The sequence below is a fragment of the Agelaius phoeniceus genome, chromosome 7, assembly GCF_051311805.1.
Source record: "Agelaius phoeniceus isolate bAgePho1 chromosome 7, bAgePho1.hap1, whole genome shotgun sequence".
NCBI classification, from domain to species: Eukaryota; Metazoa; Chordata; class Aves; order Passeriformes; family Icteridae; genus Agelaius; species Agelaius phoeniceus.
The window spans coordinates 24,525,940-24,542,151 of record NC_135271.1 but is presented as its reverse complement, the minus strand read 5'-3'; the positions used below and the strand labels follow the sequence as shown (position 1 = coordinate 24,542,151).

The 16,212-nt window shown below is 38.3% G+C and overlaps 1 protein-coding gene across 1 annotated transcript in view; it reads right to left on the bottom strand.

The window, feature by feature from the left end:
- Positions 1-16,212, bottom strand: part of BMPR2 (bone morphogenetic protein receptor type 2) — a 104,906-nt gene that overhangs the window by 38,558 nt on the left and 50,136 nt on the right. The window contains exons 2-3 of the mRNA XM_054636119.2: positions 14,739-14,912; positions 13,290-13,469 (exon numbers count right to left, since the gene is read on the bottom strand). Coding sequence (XP_054492094.1) covers positions 13,290-13,469; positions 14,739-14,912 — 354 coding nt within the window. The remainder of the gene's footprint in view (positions 1-13,289; positions 13,470-14,738; positions 14,913-16,212) is intronic.

Genomic DNA, 16,212 nt, shown 5'->3' with positions numbered 1-16,212 from the left:
AGTTCACTACAAAAATGTATGAAGTTGTCAAGTACTTGACCACATTTCTACCAAACAATCAAAAGATAGATCCATTACAGGTGGAAGTTGATGGCATTTGCAAGAACATATCTGCTTCTCAGAAAAACCTGCACCTACCTGATAACTGTTTCATTCCATAAGCATCTAGAAGGAATGGAAAAGCCTGCCTTCCAATCTCATTTCAACTGCTCTATCATAACACTGGCATTGTGCCAGGCTGGCATTGTGCCAATAGCACTTTTGGGAATAAGACATAACCCATTACAATGATTACCAAGACAGTGCAAGAAATTCACGTCATGCTTCTGGCATCAGATGTGCTAGGCTACTCATCAGGTTTGGCCTAAGCACTATAAATGCCTAAAAAGTGGCAATTTCAATTCTTATACAGGTAGAAAAAAACTAGAAAAAGCTCTAAATTTACCTGCTTATGTCCACCTACCAACTCACATGCAAGTGTGCAGGCATAAAATGAACATATGATGAACATTTAGGTGACACATGATCTTAGCTAATCAAATACTTGGTGCTGTGTCCCTTATTCAACAGGAAACTTCTGTTCCACAGCAATCATGGCACAATGACCACACAGCCAGAGTCTTCTTAAATGTAGGACTATGCTCACCTCCACTCCCTGCTCTGAGTAGTCTACTACAGACTATAATATTACACACCAGCTCAGTGTAGGATCAAGTGCAGCAGAGTTGGGAGAACCTACTCAGACTGATATCTTTAGTACTTTATTTCATTTGGTCTATTCTGGAATATATAGTGAAATCAAGGATTCACAATTTATGAGTTTCCCCTCCCTTAGCAATATTTAATTATTATTGTCTTCATCACAGGTATCTAACATTTCAAGACTATCATGAAAATTTCCCCCTCCACTAAAGAACTTGCTGGTTTCAGTTTTAATTGAAATAATAAAAACAAAACCACACCAAACAAACAAACAAAAAAAAGCCCCCTCCCCAAAAACCCCAAACCAACTAACCTTCCTGAAAATAACACTTAAGTGTAGAAAAAAAAGGAAAAGTAATGTTAGCACACCTGAGCTAAATACTGAAATCTCAAATTAGTTTCAAACCTTTTCCTTCATGCACTCCCTCCCACTGCTCTTACTCACTAACCATTCTCTTTGTGCCAGACAGAGTCTCCTATTTAACCCTCCACAGCTGGCCAGGGACAGCCTGCACCTCCCTGGGCTCTGTGTCTCTGGCCTGGGGACAGCAGCCCCAGAGCGCCTGGCACAATGCTCAGAGGTGTGTGTGTAATGCTCCTGCCTGCAGTCTGTACTTATTTCACCCACACACAGCTCCAGTTTGCTCCAGAGATGCCATGAATGGCTCTGCAGCTGGGAGTGTCTCACCCAGGGTGAGCGGGGCTCTGCTCACCCAAACCCACGGTGGGGGCACAGCCCAGCCCCACCTGCAGGTAACAAGGGCAGGATGGGGCTGCTGACCCTGCTGATACAGGCAGAGAAACTCAAGTTACTCCTCAGACTCATTGAAAAAAACAGTTAAAATATTTTCTACATGTTCATCTGTCATTGATTTCTCTGGTTTTCCATGCCTTAATTTGCAGTAAGTTTTCCACATTCTCTCTGCTTTCCCACAGCACTGTGAAACAGCAGTGTCTGGACCTGCATCCAAAGGAAGAACACTGCTCACTGCAATTCACTGAGGCTCAGCATCATCCATTTTGCCTTAGTCACTGCAATTATATCCTCAGAGAACAGAAATGGAGAAAAACAGAAGCACAGTTTGAATATAACCAATCTGTATTTGCTGCAGTTCGAATGTCTACCCTGTCAGGAGTTCATGTTGGTGTGAATGTGAGTATTTTCTCCATGCTTGGGGGTTATTTTGTCTGGTTTTTCTGTTGGGGAGCAGGGGGTGGATTTGGGTTTTACTTCTTTTTGAAGTTTTTATGTGTGTATTATATTGGTTTTAGTTTTCTTAAAGAGAAAACCCCCCCAGGTCAAAGGAATAAATACATAAAAACTGTGCTTCTGTTTTACTAGACTAGTACTAATTTATTGGGGTTTAAAGCTATATTTCTACATGCACCACTACTTTAGAGCAGGTTAATACTTTAATAGGAGAAAGAGAGCTACAACCAAGCAAAAATGATCACAGTGGCTCCATACAGTTGGTTCAGCTGTTTAGAGCACATATCAGCAGTGTATTCCTTCAGACAAACACATCAGCTTGTGAACAAATTGACAGACAGGGCACTGAACCACAGCTCAAAGAGAAAAAGAAATAAGAGAAAAAGAAATATTTTTATTTGGCATAGGGGGGAAAAAACGACTTTCCCTGCTACAGCTCCAACACTTGTATTTCCTGTTCTAGCATTATGAAAGTGAGAAGTGTTTTCACACAGGATGCAAGGATACCTTACACCCTTGCTCCAACTATATATAGCTTTAAGTCAATACCAATGTCTGGAACAAGGAATCTTTTGCTAGTCTCAGAAAATACTTACAGGCCTGCAAGCAGATTCTAAATAAGCCTCATGCCACCAGGCCAAGGGAAGGCAAAAATCCAGGCCAAAGTCAAAAGCTGTATAATATCATTCACAGGTACTCCAGAAGCTTTCAGGAAATAATAATGCCAAGAAACATATATGCAGTATTTTGTAGGCTCAACCTTTCAAATAAATGTATATAACTGTAGTTATTAAACATTTGAGTCCACCTCACTGGAATCTCAAAGGAATTTAAAAGAACTGGATCACAAACTCCTATTTCACTGCAACTTGATATTAATGTCTTAGAAAAAGAAGTCCTTCCTCACATCTCTCAGAAAATTACAACTCTTTCTACTTCAAAATAAGAGGAAAAAGCTAAAACACAATTAAAAAAAAAAAGCAAAGGTAATGGAAAAACCTTCACACCTCCTTCTTTCAGTACATTCCTTGCCTTTAAAGATTGAATTCCTAACTCCCCCTGCTCAGACATATCTATACAGTAAATGTTTTTCCATTAATTGATTCTGCATGGAAGTATATGACACAAACTGAAACAGGGTGAAACTCAGTAGGCTAATTAATATATTGATTTCTTTCAAATTAAAAAATGTGTTACAGAACAAAACATCTCAGTATCCCAAAAATAAACCACTGATAAATAAACCAGAACTTCTGAGAAAGAAATGTATGGACTATCTAAATAAATCAGATGTTTGGTTTTAGAAAGATCAATAACCATTCTGATACTGAGAACATGGAAGCCAAAATACAACAAAAAAAAATCTGCAGACCTCAAACAGCTGACATGAAAAATGAGACCTCCTACCACACAATTCAGTCCAAATGAGAATTGCAACAAGGGAAAAAAGGTCTCTGTTGCACACAAAAATAGACACAACACTTGGTGTCCTAACTCTAATGTTTATGTATTAGTGTCCATAGCAACACCTCACCATTCATTTTATTTAAATACAAACCAGCAAAAATAATAATAGTGAATGGTATACATCAACAACAGCTAATTCAATACATAAGGAAGAAAGGAACATTCCCAAACCTATCAGAGAAAGAAAACAAAACTGCAACATGACTAAGAAAAGTAACACTGCAAAATACCAAGATAAAATAAAAAGACATAAAGAAATACTCAGTATTGGTGTACAAAAGTAGTTATGGATTGAGGAACTGTATTCTTTATAACTTCATTTAGGTCTCCATATAACTTTTTCAGAAACTCACCACACCCTAGTCTGACCTATTAGGCACAGTAAGCTTTCTTCATTATACAACCAACACAAATGTAAACAGACTTTGGTATCAACTTGTTTAAGTACAATCACATTCACAGGACTCTTCACCAAGATTTTAGTGAATACACTGCCATCATCTTCCATTTGGACAGCAACAATAGGAGTTATTCCATCTTAGAAATTGCAGCTTTGCAAAGCCTGCAATTGGTGTATAATCAGGGGGAACACGACCAGGAGCACAATGATTGTACTGGCTCCCCTGGATGCTCTAGGAACTCTGTTTTTCAAGCACGAGTGTTCTGTTAGCCAGAAAGCCAACAGATCACCTCAGGCAACTTCAAAATAACTCTGACATTTCAGTTCTTTAGAAATAATGGAGATATCTATAGCCAGGATGACATATGTCAGGAGCTAGATGCCCAGTTACAGAAACTTCACATTGAGAATTCCAGAGTTAGTCACACGTTCACAATCCAAACACTGGAGGCTCTTAGCTGATTTGCCATTCACTCTTTTAATAGAAGGACGTGAGTCCCCAAAATCCATCCATATGCAAAGATTTTGTCTGATATGTTAAAAGGATGAAGGGAAAGAGACAATCCACAGCTTCTATCAAGTATAGCTCCTAACCCTTTTTACACTCCCAACAGAAGATGGTCCACCAGCACAGTTGTGAAAGAACTCAAATCACACAAAGAAGAGTCTCTTAGTGCATTTATACAAAGATAAGCACAGTTTCAAGTTCAGGCTCTGGCTGCAGCACCTGCAAGCACAATCCAGCCCAGCACTGCAGCTCTGCTCCCTGCTTTGGGGGAATGCTGCCATCTCCACCCACAGCCTGCTCTCACCAGCCTCTGCTCCACAGGAGCCACCTGGCAGCTAACCTACAAAACTCCAGGTCTTCTGTCTAAAAGTAATTCAAGTATCCTTAGAAACAACATCACACTCTTAAAAACAAATGCTTTATTTACCTAGAGCTCCTAGGATTGTGCCAGATTGTCATTAGCATTTTACCTCCAGATACCCTCTCTGAAGATATCCTGAATGTTATAAGGAAAGGAGACAGAAATCAATGTTAAGTAATGTACTGGATTTTCTGGACCACATTATTTTTCAGATAAAGAAAAAAAATTATCAAAAACAGCTCAATAAGGAAACGTGATTAATGACCAGCTTTGAAGGGCCAACATATTTTAAGTGTCTGTCTGGACTTTCAGTCTCCTCTGAGGCATTGTGCAGAGCTACAGCTGCAACTCAGGTAAGACTGAAAAGCAGCTGGGCTAACAGGTTATTCTAAGAGTAAGTCAAAATGCCAAGAACCTAAAGCTTTCTTTATAAATTGTATCTATTTCAAAACCACGACAGAGAATCAGATTTTTGTCAGCAAACTAGCACATAGTACAGAAACAAGTGAGGCTTACTGAAAATGTCAAATTAAGGAGCAAGAAAAAGACATGAAAGGTTTTCCATGATCTAAACACTGTTCTACACAGATGAGCCTAATAGCACTGAACACCAAATAAACCAATATTTATAAGTGATCTTCTGTTTTGTACTTAACAGCTCTAGTCCCAAGTCTGTCTCTTACTATGCCCATAGTCTGAGGACAAAGACTATTACTGTGCTGGGCACAGGGTAGGAATTTATTAGTAGTAGCTGGCAACACCTAGCAGTGCTTTATAATCAAACTTCACAGAGCTCTTGTGCCTTTTAATCTTAACTCCATTCATTGCAAAACTGTTCAAGAAAACCAGAGCAGAGCCATGCTAAAATTCCTGAGGAATGCTTTGTGGGTAATATGGCAGGACAAAGGGGGTTGTGAGAAACAGTGTTCACAGCAAGCCCAGCAGCTCCAGGCTGCCCAGGGAGACAGAACTGCAGTACTTTGAAGCTAATGCCCTCTGTCAGGAGCTGGAGCCACAGAGCAGCCTGTGCACAGCCATTTCTGCCATTCCAGCTCAGTGCAAGGAGCCTTTAGCATGACAAGACAGGGAAAGCAGATCAACACAGGGAAAGAGATCAACACAGCCAATGTGAAAATAAACATTTGAAAAAGCACAGGGACACAGACAAGCAGAACATCCACAAAACATAAACAGTGTTTCCATTTTGCTTGGCAATGACTTCAATATACACTATCTTGGCTAATTCAGTGAGTATGCTTTGTTGAGCAGAGTTACCTAAACAAAATTCACAAGTCTTTAAAGGAGAAATGCTTCCACGGAGGTGTAGTTTTAACTCCCACTGAAATATCAAAACTTACAGCACCAGCTTTAAAATATTTGAGGAATAGTTACTGAAGCCTATCACCATTGGAAAGCCTGTTGATCTATGTCACCCAAAAGTGCACTGATATGTCAATCTGCCTTCCAGAGAGCTCTTATCTATTTCTCAAATTATTTGTATTAAGTAGCAGTATAGGGTTTGTTTGGAATAATGATGATATGGCATATATGTATTACAGTACATACTGCAGCATGTGAATAAAGACATAAAAATTATAGCACCCTTGTCTATTCTCCACTTTGCCTTGAGATGAGGTGAAACAATTCCTTATCTGTTACCTTTATTATTTACAGTCCAGCTTTCCATTAGTGCATTCTGAAAGAGTATCATTCCTAGGAGCCTTATCTACTTTTACCTTGTGTCTGTAAGGCATTCACAATAGAGCCCCAACACACACTGTCACAAAAGGTATCAGCTAATGATGACATTGATTGTATTATACAACACATAGAAGTCTGACAGTACACAGCATTCCCAGTAAATGGAAAGAGTATCTTTACTATATTTGTATTACCCAAAGATATTTGCAGATCTTTAAAGTCTTAGAAGTGCATAAAACATAAGCAAGTAACTTCCAGCTGAGATGCAAATTAGTGCCTCAGGAACTGCACATGATAACAGACTGTGATTCACTTATTTACAGATATTGGTTAACTTAAAATGCACGTTTTCACTATTACTGAAGATGGCAAAACCAGTGATTACATTACAAAAAATTTGTGTTTCCTTTCTTAATTTTAGATCTTAAATATGAATAAAATATTCGCTGTGGAGTACTAGAAACAAGCAGGCTACTTCAAGGGTGACAAAGATGCAGATCAGACAATTGTATCAAATGAATAAACAAGAAGTTATGCTCACATGTACTTGGAGCAACCGAAATCTCTAACGACTCAAGAAAAATATATTTAGCCCTCTGAAACAAAGCACAAATACAGCTCTAGCACTTAACAAACACACTACATTACAATGTCAAGATATAGAAAAAATCCCACCTCACATCCAAAAAAATTTAGATTCCAGCATATTTTTAAGAGAACTTGGCTGAAGATCCTTGCTCATGGCCCTCCAGGTCACAATGCACCACTAATTCCTGCAGTTGCCTTTCCCACCAAGTGTGCTCCAACAAGAGGCTGACAAAGCAGTAAGGAACGTACTTGTAAAAGGAAAAAAATTTTAAAACGAGTGTTTGGGTTTTGGGTTCTTGGTGTCTTTGTAAAAATAATATTTGAAATGTTTCTGCTTTTTCAAACAAACATGTTTGCTCTTTTAACATGGTTTTCAGCATTTTGTGGGTTTGGTGCATAGCAGAAATTTAAAAACATTTCCAAAACATTTCAATGTCAGTGCAAGTAAAACACTTCAATTTCATCTTCCTGATTAAATGTTTCTGTAAGAGAAAAAATTTACACATACAGTTTTCTGCCTAAGTATGTTTTGCCTTCACAGCTAACATTTCATATGCAAGACTCCAATTTCACATCAAAGCTTTACTTTTAAATACAGTAAAGATTCAAATTTAATCTCAGGAGACTATGATGTCTTAGAAGTTAGAACAGCCAAGTGCTGCTACCAACAATCTTTAAGAGATTCTGCTTTTGATAGATTCAGTTTTAATGGGAAACTGAAGTTATTCGACAAGCATTACCAGTTATCTTGAGAGACTTGCAAAGCATTGCACTGGTTCTACAGAAGTTAAGGCTTTCACTTGAATTTCTAAATAACCTTCTATAGCAATTGCTTTAATACTGTGATTCCTGCAAAAACTTTCACTTCTACTCTTTCTCCCCTACCCTAATCCACAACACCATCACTTTTCCCTCAGTTGCAATGACACAAGACATAGCCTTAATTAGACAACATTTCTCAATGCTTATCACTAAGCATTTGTAGCAATGTGTACCCAGTGTCACAGCCGCCTCCACAGTTAATTAATTTCCTGTAACCAAATAAACAGCAAAAACACCCCACTAAGCACTAAATTTTAGACAGAAAGGCAACTGAAGGTTCAGGAGAAGACATGTTTGTTAACAGCTGGCTAAAAATCCAAATATTTCATAATGAAGCCAGTATATTAAGAAATTGTTAAAAAAAGCCCTACATTTCATTTCCCCCTCTCTCTATCAGCTGCTCCACATTAAATCTCTTAAGAGAGACACATACTAAGAAATCTCCATTCACATTCACCTGTACCTCCTTCAGCAGTTCAGCAACTTCATTTTCTACAGCACCCTAAAGCAACTTCCTCAGAGGCACAGTACCATCCTCTTGCATCAAATGCTTAACTGTCTCAAAGTAAATTTCTTTTTTTTAGGAGATATTTAGGCCCTTAATTACTGTCTTACTATTTCCTCCCCTGCCTTATAGCATAGGGAAGGTGCATTAACAAGATAGAATGTCTCCTCACTGAAGGTGCCTCACTGACTCCCAATCATTTCAAGGGTACAAGTTTTAATCCATGTGTAGATCACTCCCACCTTCATCTTTTAAAACCTGAGATCTGCCACCTTGCAAAGCTTTGTCATTTCCTCTTTACATCTAAATCACCTGAAAACAAAAAGAATAATGCACATGAAGGAAAAAGTTTATTTACAGAGTGGTTTTTAGATTAGGCAGATCAGAAATTAAAGACCAGCTTAAACATCAGCTACAAACTTAGCTGCTCAGGTGCTCCAACCCAGCTGAAGTAAATGCATTTCAATTATAAATTAATATCGGATGCTGTTCTCCAGAAAAAGCAGTTCAAGACAACTGAGAGTGAGCAGAGTTACAACTTTCCAAAATTAGCCTGACATGATCTAATTCAGCTTCAGTGGGAGTTAGATTGGGCCACATGCCCACAGCTACATGAGTCTAACTGCTGCCTCTCAAAAACAATAGTTAAATGAAAACTGTCTCATTACTATCATAATTAACCTGTCCCAGCCACATACATTTGTAATTACTTCTTTTTTTTTAATTGTAGCTTTTGTCAAAGTTTCCACACAATTCCATGAACACTTCAAGACAGACTTTTACATATCTATTTCATATACATAGCAAGAAGGCTGGCAAAGAGAGGCAAGAAGGTTACACTGGAAAGATAAGCCTGTTATCAGTGTTTCAGAGTGAAGAATAACTTCCTTGATTGTGTGAGGTGATCTCTTTCTATCCACAACTCAGTGCTCTTATTTAACAGAGGTTTCCTAAATCCTCTAAAAATTGCAGCCACCATTTGCTGTTATGAGATGAAAACCCTATATAATATTCAACCACATGTACCAGTAACTGCTCAACTCTTGCCAGGGATTTTTTCCACATATCACACAAATACACCACCTGTCATAGAAAAATGCATTCTTAACACTCAGTTGCTGCTACATTAATTTATTTGCAGCACCAGGAAGCAGCCTTAAGGGAAAAAATAATTAAAAATTACTCTTTCATCTTGATGTTATTTTAATGTGAATGTTTCATTACAGCAATATATCTATGACCAACAAGAGAGATCATTTAAGTCTTTAGCTACTTAATTTCTATTTAACTGGCTATTATGAATGATTGAAGAACTAATAAATTTGTCTTCAAAACAGTCTCAGAATTTAGGAAGCATTCTGTAGTCATAACAGGCAGATATTTAGCATGTCAAACTAAATATTTGACAAGGCCAACAAAGTAAATACATCTCAACACACTGACCCAGGAAGCCACAGCTGGCCCCTTTTAGAGAGGGTTAAGGGGTATATGAGTATACTGACTGAAAATATAAGATGGAAGAACAGTGAATCTATCCATGAGAGATTTATCAAAGAAGAAAGTACATATTTCCCTTTTCTTGCAAAAGTGCAAGTTAAAGATAGAGGATGAGCGGTTGTTTCTGAACGTCTACATTTGAGCAGCTCCAAACTCCACGGGCAAATCTTGAAATGAGAAACAGACACCATTCTCCAACCACTACTTCTCCTGGCATCAGGATACAACTATCTTAATCTCTGCCTTTTTAATACCTCCAGAGTGTGGCTTCTAGACTATCACCCATCCTACAGTATTTGCAAAATTCTAGCTGGAGGGATTAGCAACCAACAGCTACTCAAATCTGCCTGGATTATCTTTAAGATAGAAGAGATGAATATTATAACTACTCAGACATATGATTGTTTTAAATTACCAGCTGCACATTAGGAAGCAGTAAGGATTAAATTTCAGGCTTCAAGAACCTGTTTGTCCTCCATCTTATATTTCATTTGTATAAAAATTTTGTTACAGGACAGGTTGGATTATACGTATTTATATTCTATGTATTTATATTCTAATCAAACATAAATTTAAAAAAAACCAACAAACTGTTCTGTTCTACACAGATACAGTTGTGAGATAAATGTTTTGACATCCTAAAAACCAACACTGACAGTATCTTAAATGTTACACTTAATTTTTCTAATTGCTATATGTTACGACAATGATAGTTTGGTATATCTAACATGTATTAAGATCTTAATTTTGTCTTCTTGAATCATTTATGGTCTAGCTGTATCTTTCAACACACCACTGTTCAGTATCATAGAAAAATGGCAACCAAAAAATTGTATAAAGTAATTGTTTTATTCCATTCTTATTCTGGGTGGATTTAGCTCAAGGGCCTAACAGTATTCTGCTGTTTCCACAGATCCTTAATTTGGCTGCAAGGAAACATCTTTAAAAGAATAACTGCAAATTTCCTTAAAAATTAAGCTTTAAATTGATTAGGGTCATCAGCAAGGTCTTCGGGTTCCATTAGGTTTTAAACTACAGCTGAATTTCTGCTTGTCATTCCAGGAACTTTTTATTCTGTATGATTTTACTGGAAATGAGAAAAAAACCATTTACAAATACTTAGTTATCTGTTGGCTGAATTAATCAGGCTTCACATAATTGTACACCAGTCACCTCCACTTCAACATTTCCAGGATTGTCTAGGAGGTCTCATACCTTACTTTGGGCCATTCAAGAATTTTATTTATCAAAAATATAGATGAAAAATAATGCTCTTACAGTTCACAGGCTATAGTGAAATAACCTTCTGCAGAAGATTTCCCATGTGACTGTGACCTGTTCAATTTAATAATCTAAAAGGTATGGAAACACAGATTGCCACAGCCTGTGCAGCTAACCTTGCTAATGTCCTTACAGCATTCTGTCAACTATAACAGAAAGGCTGGAAGAGTGCCCAAGAAAGGTATCCAGTAACTAATACAAAGCTTCCCAAAAATTCTATAAAAACTCAACCTTGCCAAAGAATTCTGTACTTAATACATGTGCCAAAATATATCTTATTTTGCACAATCTAGCACAAAACTGGGTTCTGGAAGGAGCTGAGAGACCATGAACACTCCACCACTTGGAATGTGGGTCAGCAACACTGCAGGGGTCTGTGTGCTGCAGCCTCCCTGCTTTTTCACCCCTTCAGCTTTCTCAAGTATCCTGTACCTCCAGAATGGTTGTACCAGAGTGCTGGATATGAACAGCCAGGAGCAGCCCCATCTCTGTCAGATGCAGCAATGGTAGAGCTTCACAAATAAAACACCAGAGTGGTAAACAAGGCCATCCTTGCTGCTGGAATGGCCCATCTCCATCTCCTAACCCAGTCAAAGCAGACAGACAATTGTGCTCTGAAGCAACCTCCTTTGCTTGTGCTTATGCCTAAAGCCAAATTTGCCTATTATGAAAATGGAAGGTGACACAATAACACAAAACAGTTTGAGTCAGTAGAAATGTAGGCTGCAGCACTCAATTACAGCTGGGTGAATTAAGGACTGTGTTGCAGATTTAATCCACCCCATCGCCCCCCACCCCTTTGCAAGTCAAGATAGATCCTTTGGTATCAAAAAATCCATTTAAAATTATTTGAAGATCTTATTGCTCAACAACTGAATCAATTCAGCTTGTAATTTTTATCCTTTGAGAAGAACAAGCACAAATCATTTGGTAATAACCTGGTCTTCCAGAAAGGGACAAGGAATTACCTTTACAGCTGTTTTTCCTCCTGTCTAATTTCCCTGCACAACACTAACTCCAGTTACATTTGGGGATGACTCTTACCAAAGTCAAGCAGAGTCTGTTCTGCACTGCACAGTGACACTGATTCCAAATGGTGATTGTTTACTGGTTGTACAAACAGTACTGTCAACCAAAGGGCAGCATGTTCTACCAACTTTCTTTACCCATTCATACTGTACACACTTTCCAAGTTAAAGATCACTGGTTTTTAGCATGCCAAACCGAACCCTCATTTTGATCCAATTTCCTTACAAATACCAGACCCTACAGCCATTTTTGAAAGCACCAGTGATAAGTATCAGCATCTTCACACTGAAGTTAATTCAAACACTATCATTCCTAAACACAAGCTATTCATTTGACATTCTACAGCTGTAAATGCTATCCAATTACACACCTTCATTTCCCAAAATACTTTCCACTGATAAAGCACTCCTGATATACAGAACTGTTGTACCTCCATTTACATACCTAACTTTATTCAACTTCCCTCTCACAATTCTTATGTAGAAAAGGCCATCCAAATGTTTAGATTAGGCCACTAACTCAGCTTCTTTACAGGTTCTTAACTTTTGGAACACAGTGTAGCAGTGTACCTGCTAATTATGATCTTGCTTCTGACATACCAGGTGAAGGGGTCTGATCCCTTGATTTGGATCTGTATGTTAGGCTGATTTGATAATAAATAACTGAAAAGAAAATTACATTGCTCAAACTAATATTCTTTGAACATTATGTCAAAGTTAGCCCTTACCAGAGATATGCAAAAGAAAGAAGTCAGATTTCAGAGACTGTTGGAGAGAACTTCTGATACAAGACCAGTTCTACCACTCAAAACTACCTGTGATTCATGACTGACCAGACAGGTCAGTACCTTTCCAAAGGTACCATAGTGTTAATGAAACCACTGGCCTCTTCTCAACAGAAGTCATGAATCTTCTGAATACCTCCATAGGCTTCTGAGGTTGAGCATCCAAATATTAAAACAGAAAAGATTAGAGACCATTTTGAAAAATGTAATCTGTATTCAGCAGTTGCCAATACAAACAATCTTGTAAGCATTTCTTTGTGGAGCAACGTGGAATATGAGTGTGACAAACTTCCTAAGGGAAAGCTCTGTTCTGTTTGCCATCTCTGTGACACAGAAAGGTCACAGGTTTCACATTTAACAGTAGCACAAAAAGAAAGCTCTTTCCTTAAAATCTTTATACCATGAAAAGACAGAAACACAAACATCTGACTTACTGTAAGGTGTTGTATCAGTGGGGTCAGGAGGTGGGAAGTTTTCTGTGAAGTTGACATTACACAGGTCTGTACTGCAGCAGCAGAAGCGGTATGTTCCATTCTGAATCAAGGAAGGGGTGGTTGTAACTATACACTCTTCAAAGTGACACTCCTGGGGGTCTCCTATATGAGACCAGCAACCTGCAAAAAGAAGCAAATTACTTTTCTTTCTTTTTCAAGTAAGCATAAAATTAATTCTACTGACTGGATAAACACACCTACAGAAATCCATACATTACCTGATTAAACATTACATAGTGGGGTGAAAACAGTTATCATAATTTGCTTGTCTGACTTTACTACCATCTTTTAAACCTAAACCTGAAGAATTTCTTTTAGAACTCCCCATAGCCAAGGAAAAGAAAATATGCGCAGGGATGAAGGCCAACATTCAGCTGTTGCCTTACTATGATAAAATCTGAATTTCTGAGCCTTCTAAGCAGAAATATGCTATTCCTCATCTCTCTGATACCAAAGACCATAACACCATTTTCTGGTCCACAGACTAAATGAGTTGTGACCCAATCCCTTCCTTAGGACACAAGACTGCATCTACAGCTTGGTGCTTCTTGTATAATTTTCAAAATTCTGCCCTTCCTCACTGACAGCATCACTGGACTTTTCTACAGGACCACAGCTTATTGCCTGGTTCATACCAGGTTCTTTGTCCCTGCAGCAACTGTTCATTCCCAAGCATGGTCAACAGCAGTTAAATGTCATTAAATCACAAATACCTGGAAGGGAAAGGGGCAGCAGTGGGGCAGAGGTGAGGAGTCAAGCTGCTCCCTTCAGCAGATTGCCAGATCAAACAGGAATCATGGACTACAACTCCACAGGCTATTTGTAAACACCAGCTGCATTTTCATTCAGCCTTATACTACATTAACTTGCATCCAAGTAAAAAAGAGAAGAATCCCTGAGAATCACAATCAAAACCTGTCTTCAGAAACTGCAAGGCCCTCCACACCTCCGACCTTCATTCTCCCCACAGAACATCACTGAATTACAGTACTGATATCTGAACTATAGCTGCAATTTCCTTTGTAAACAAACATCCAATCAATATGAATATACACTTTTTACTTAATAAGACACTTGCTGTTAAATTTATCATTACATCAATACATATACTGAAATTCAAGAAAGCCATCTTCCTCTGGACATCCTATGTAACAAGAAATTCTTCTTTCAGCTGTACATCGATGCCTTTGGTCTCTTTTAGAAGTTATTATTTTAAACAAACTTTCTGTTCACATTTAAAATAGTTAAATGGGAAGTTTAAAATTATGCATTTTAACAATGTGCAAGAAGTTTAGTTCTGCACCTGTGCAGCTTTGGATGAGCTGGCTAGATCACAAAGAAGGGAAATAAGTTACAAAACTACTGCATTAAAACTGAACTGTTACATACCTTGTTTTACAAGATGTATGTCTCCTTCTCGTGTTTTTTCCCAAAGTCCATAGCAGGTACTACCTTTCATGCACAAAATTGTGCCATTCTCCTGGGAGATTCGGCTCTCACTGATTCCATGGTCCTGCTGATAGGGGTCTTTAAATGCACACAGCCGCTCCTCACTCTGGGTAGCTTTAGCCAAATAAAGAAAAATAATTTTTGTCAGTGATTCCATGCATAAAATATTACCTTTAATAAAGAGATTATTAAGGTCTTCTGAAAAGATACATTCAAAAAAAGCTTGATGAGTAACTACAAGGCACTTAGATGCTATTCAGAAGTACAGCTCAGCAAATATCCAATCACAGTAAGAATTTGTAGTACATTTTTCAACAACTAGACTTCATCCAGTTCTTTAATTCCCATCAAAGCATTGGCAGCAAAAAGATGCAAGATGAAGTAGATTGGTCTTTTGGGTAAAAGAGATTTTGAACTTAAAGTAAAATTATAGCATATGTAATTGTAAATTATTAAAGGTCCTGTATAAAATATCTTCTCACAGATGGTTTATTTCTTTGATCATTCTTCAGCACTGGCCCCAAAGAAGCCATGTTTCAGCAAGGCAGACTTACTGCAAGAACACTGCTTCACTGTGTCACCAGCTGGGGTGATTGGCTAAAAAAAAACAAGAGACTTGGGTACATGTGTCTCACTTTTAAGGCTGTTACTACTCATTAGGAGTCAAAATTTGTAATTCTTTTATGTTGAGACAACTATGGATTGCTGCACTATACAGGCCAGCATTCTGTCAGTGTTTCCCAGTTTATGGTGTGGCAGCAGTAATTAAAATAGCACAACTTAGCTGATTTTTCTACTGGTCTGGCAGAGCATGTGTGATCAGTTGAGCTGCATGTCAGCTCAGTGGGGACAAAACTCTCAGCTAAGGAGAGAGAAACTTCTTAACCCGGTGTAATTCAATCCCTTGTAGCTCCACACACTCCAAGAACCTGGCGGGCAGTCCATGCTGCTCACCCACCTCTCTGAACTCTGGTCAGAAAGTCAGTTGCCTAAATTTCACATCTGATTTTTTTAAAAAAATCTCTCTGAGCAGAGTTAGTCAAGTTACTGAGTACAAAAAGGTCACACATGAACAGCCAGCACATGCTGCCTCCAGCAGAACTTGCCAGTTGCACGCTGCAGTTTCATTCTCAGAACAGCTGAGTATGCCAGGCGTGAAGCATCTGTCCTGCATTCTCTGCTCCATGACACGGCACTGGCCAAGAGACAGCGTATGAAAGGACAGCACCCCACTGCCGTAAGGGAATTGCATCTGACTCACTTTTTGAAAAGTCAAAGGAGAAAAACTATCACAGAATTATAATTTTCAAGACACAATGGGACAAAAGTATACAGCCTTGTGAAATAGGACACATCTGCTCTGAGGGACGGTAGGAAGGTTTTAAAACCTCTTGCATATGATAGCTGAGTGGGG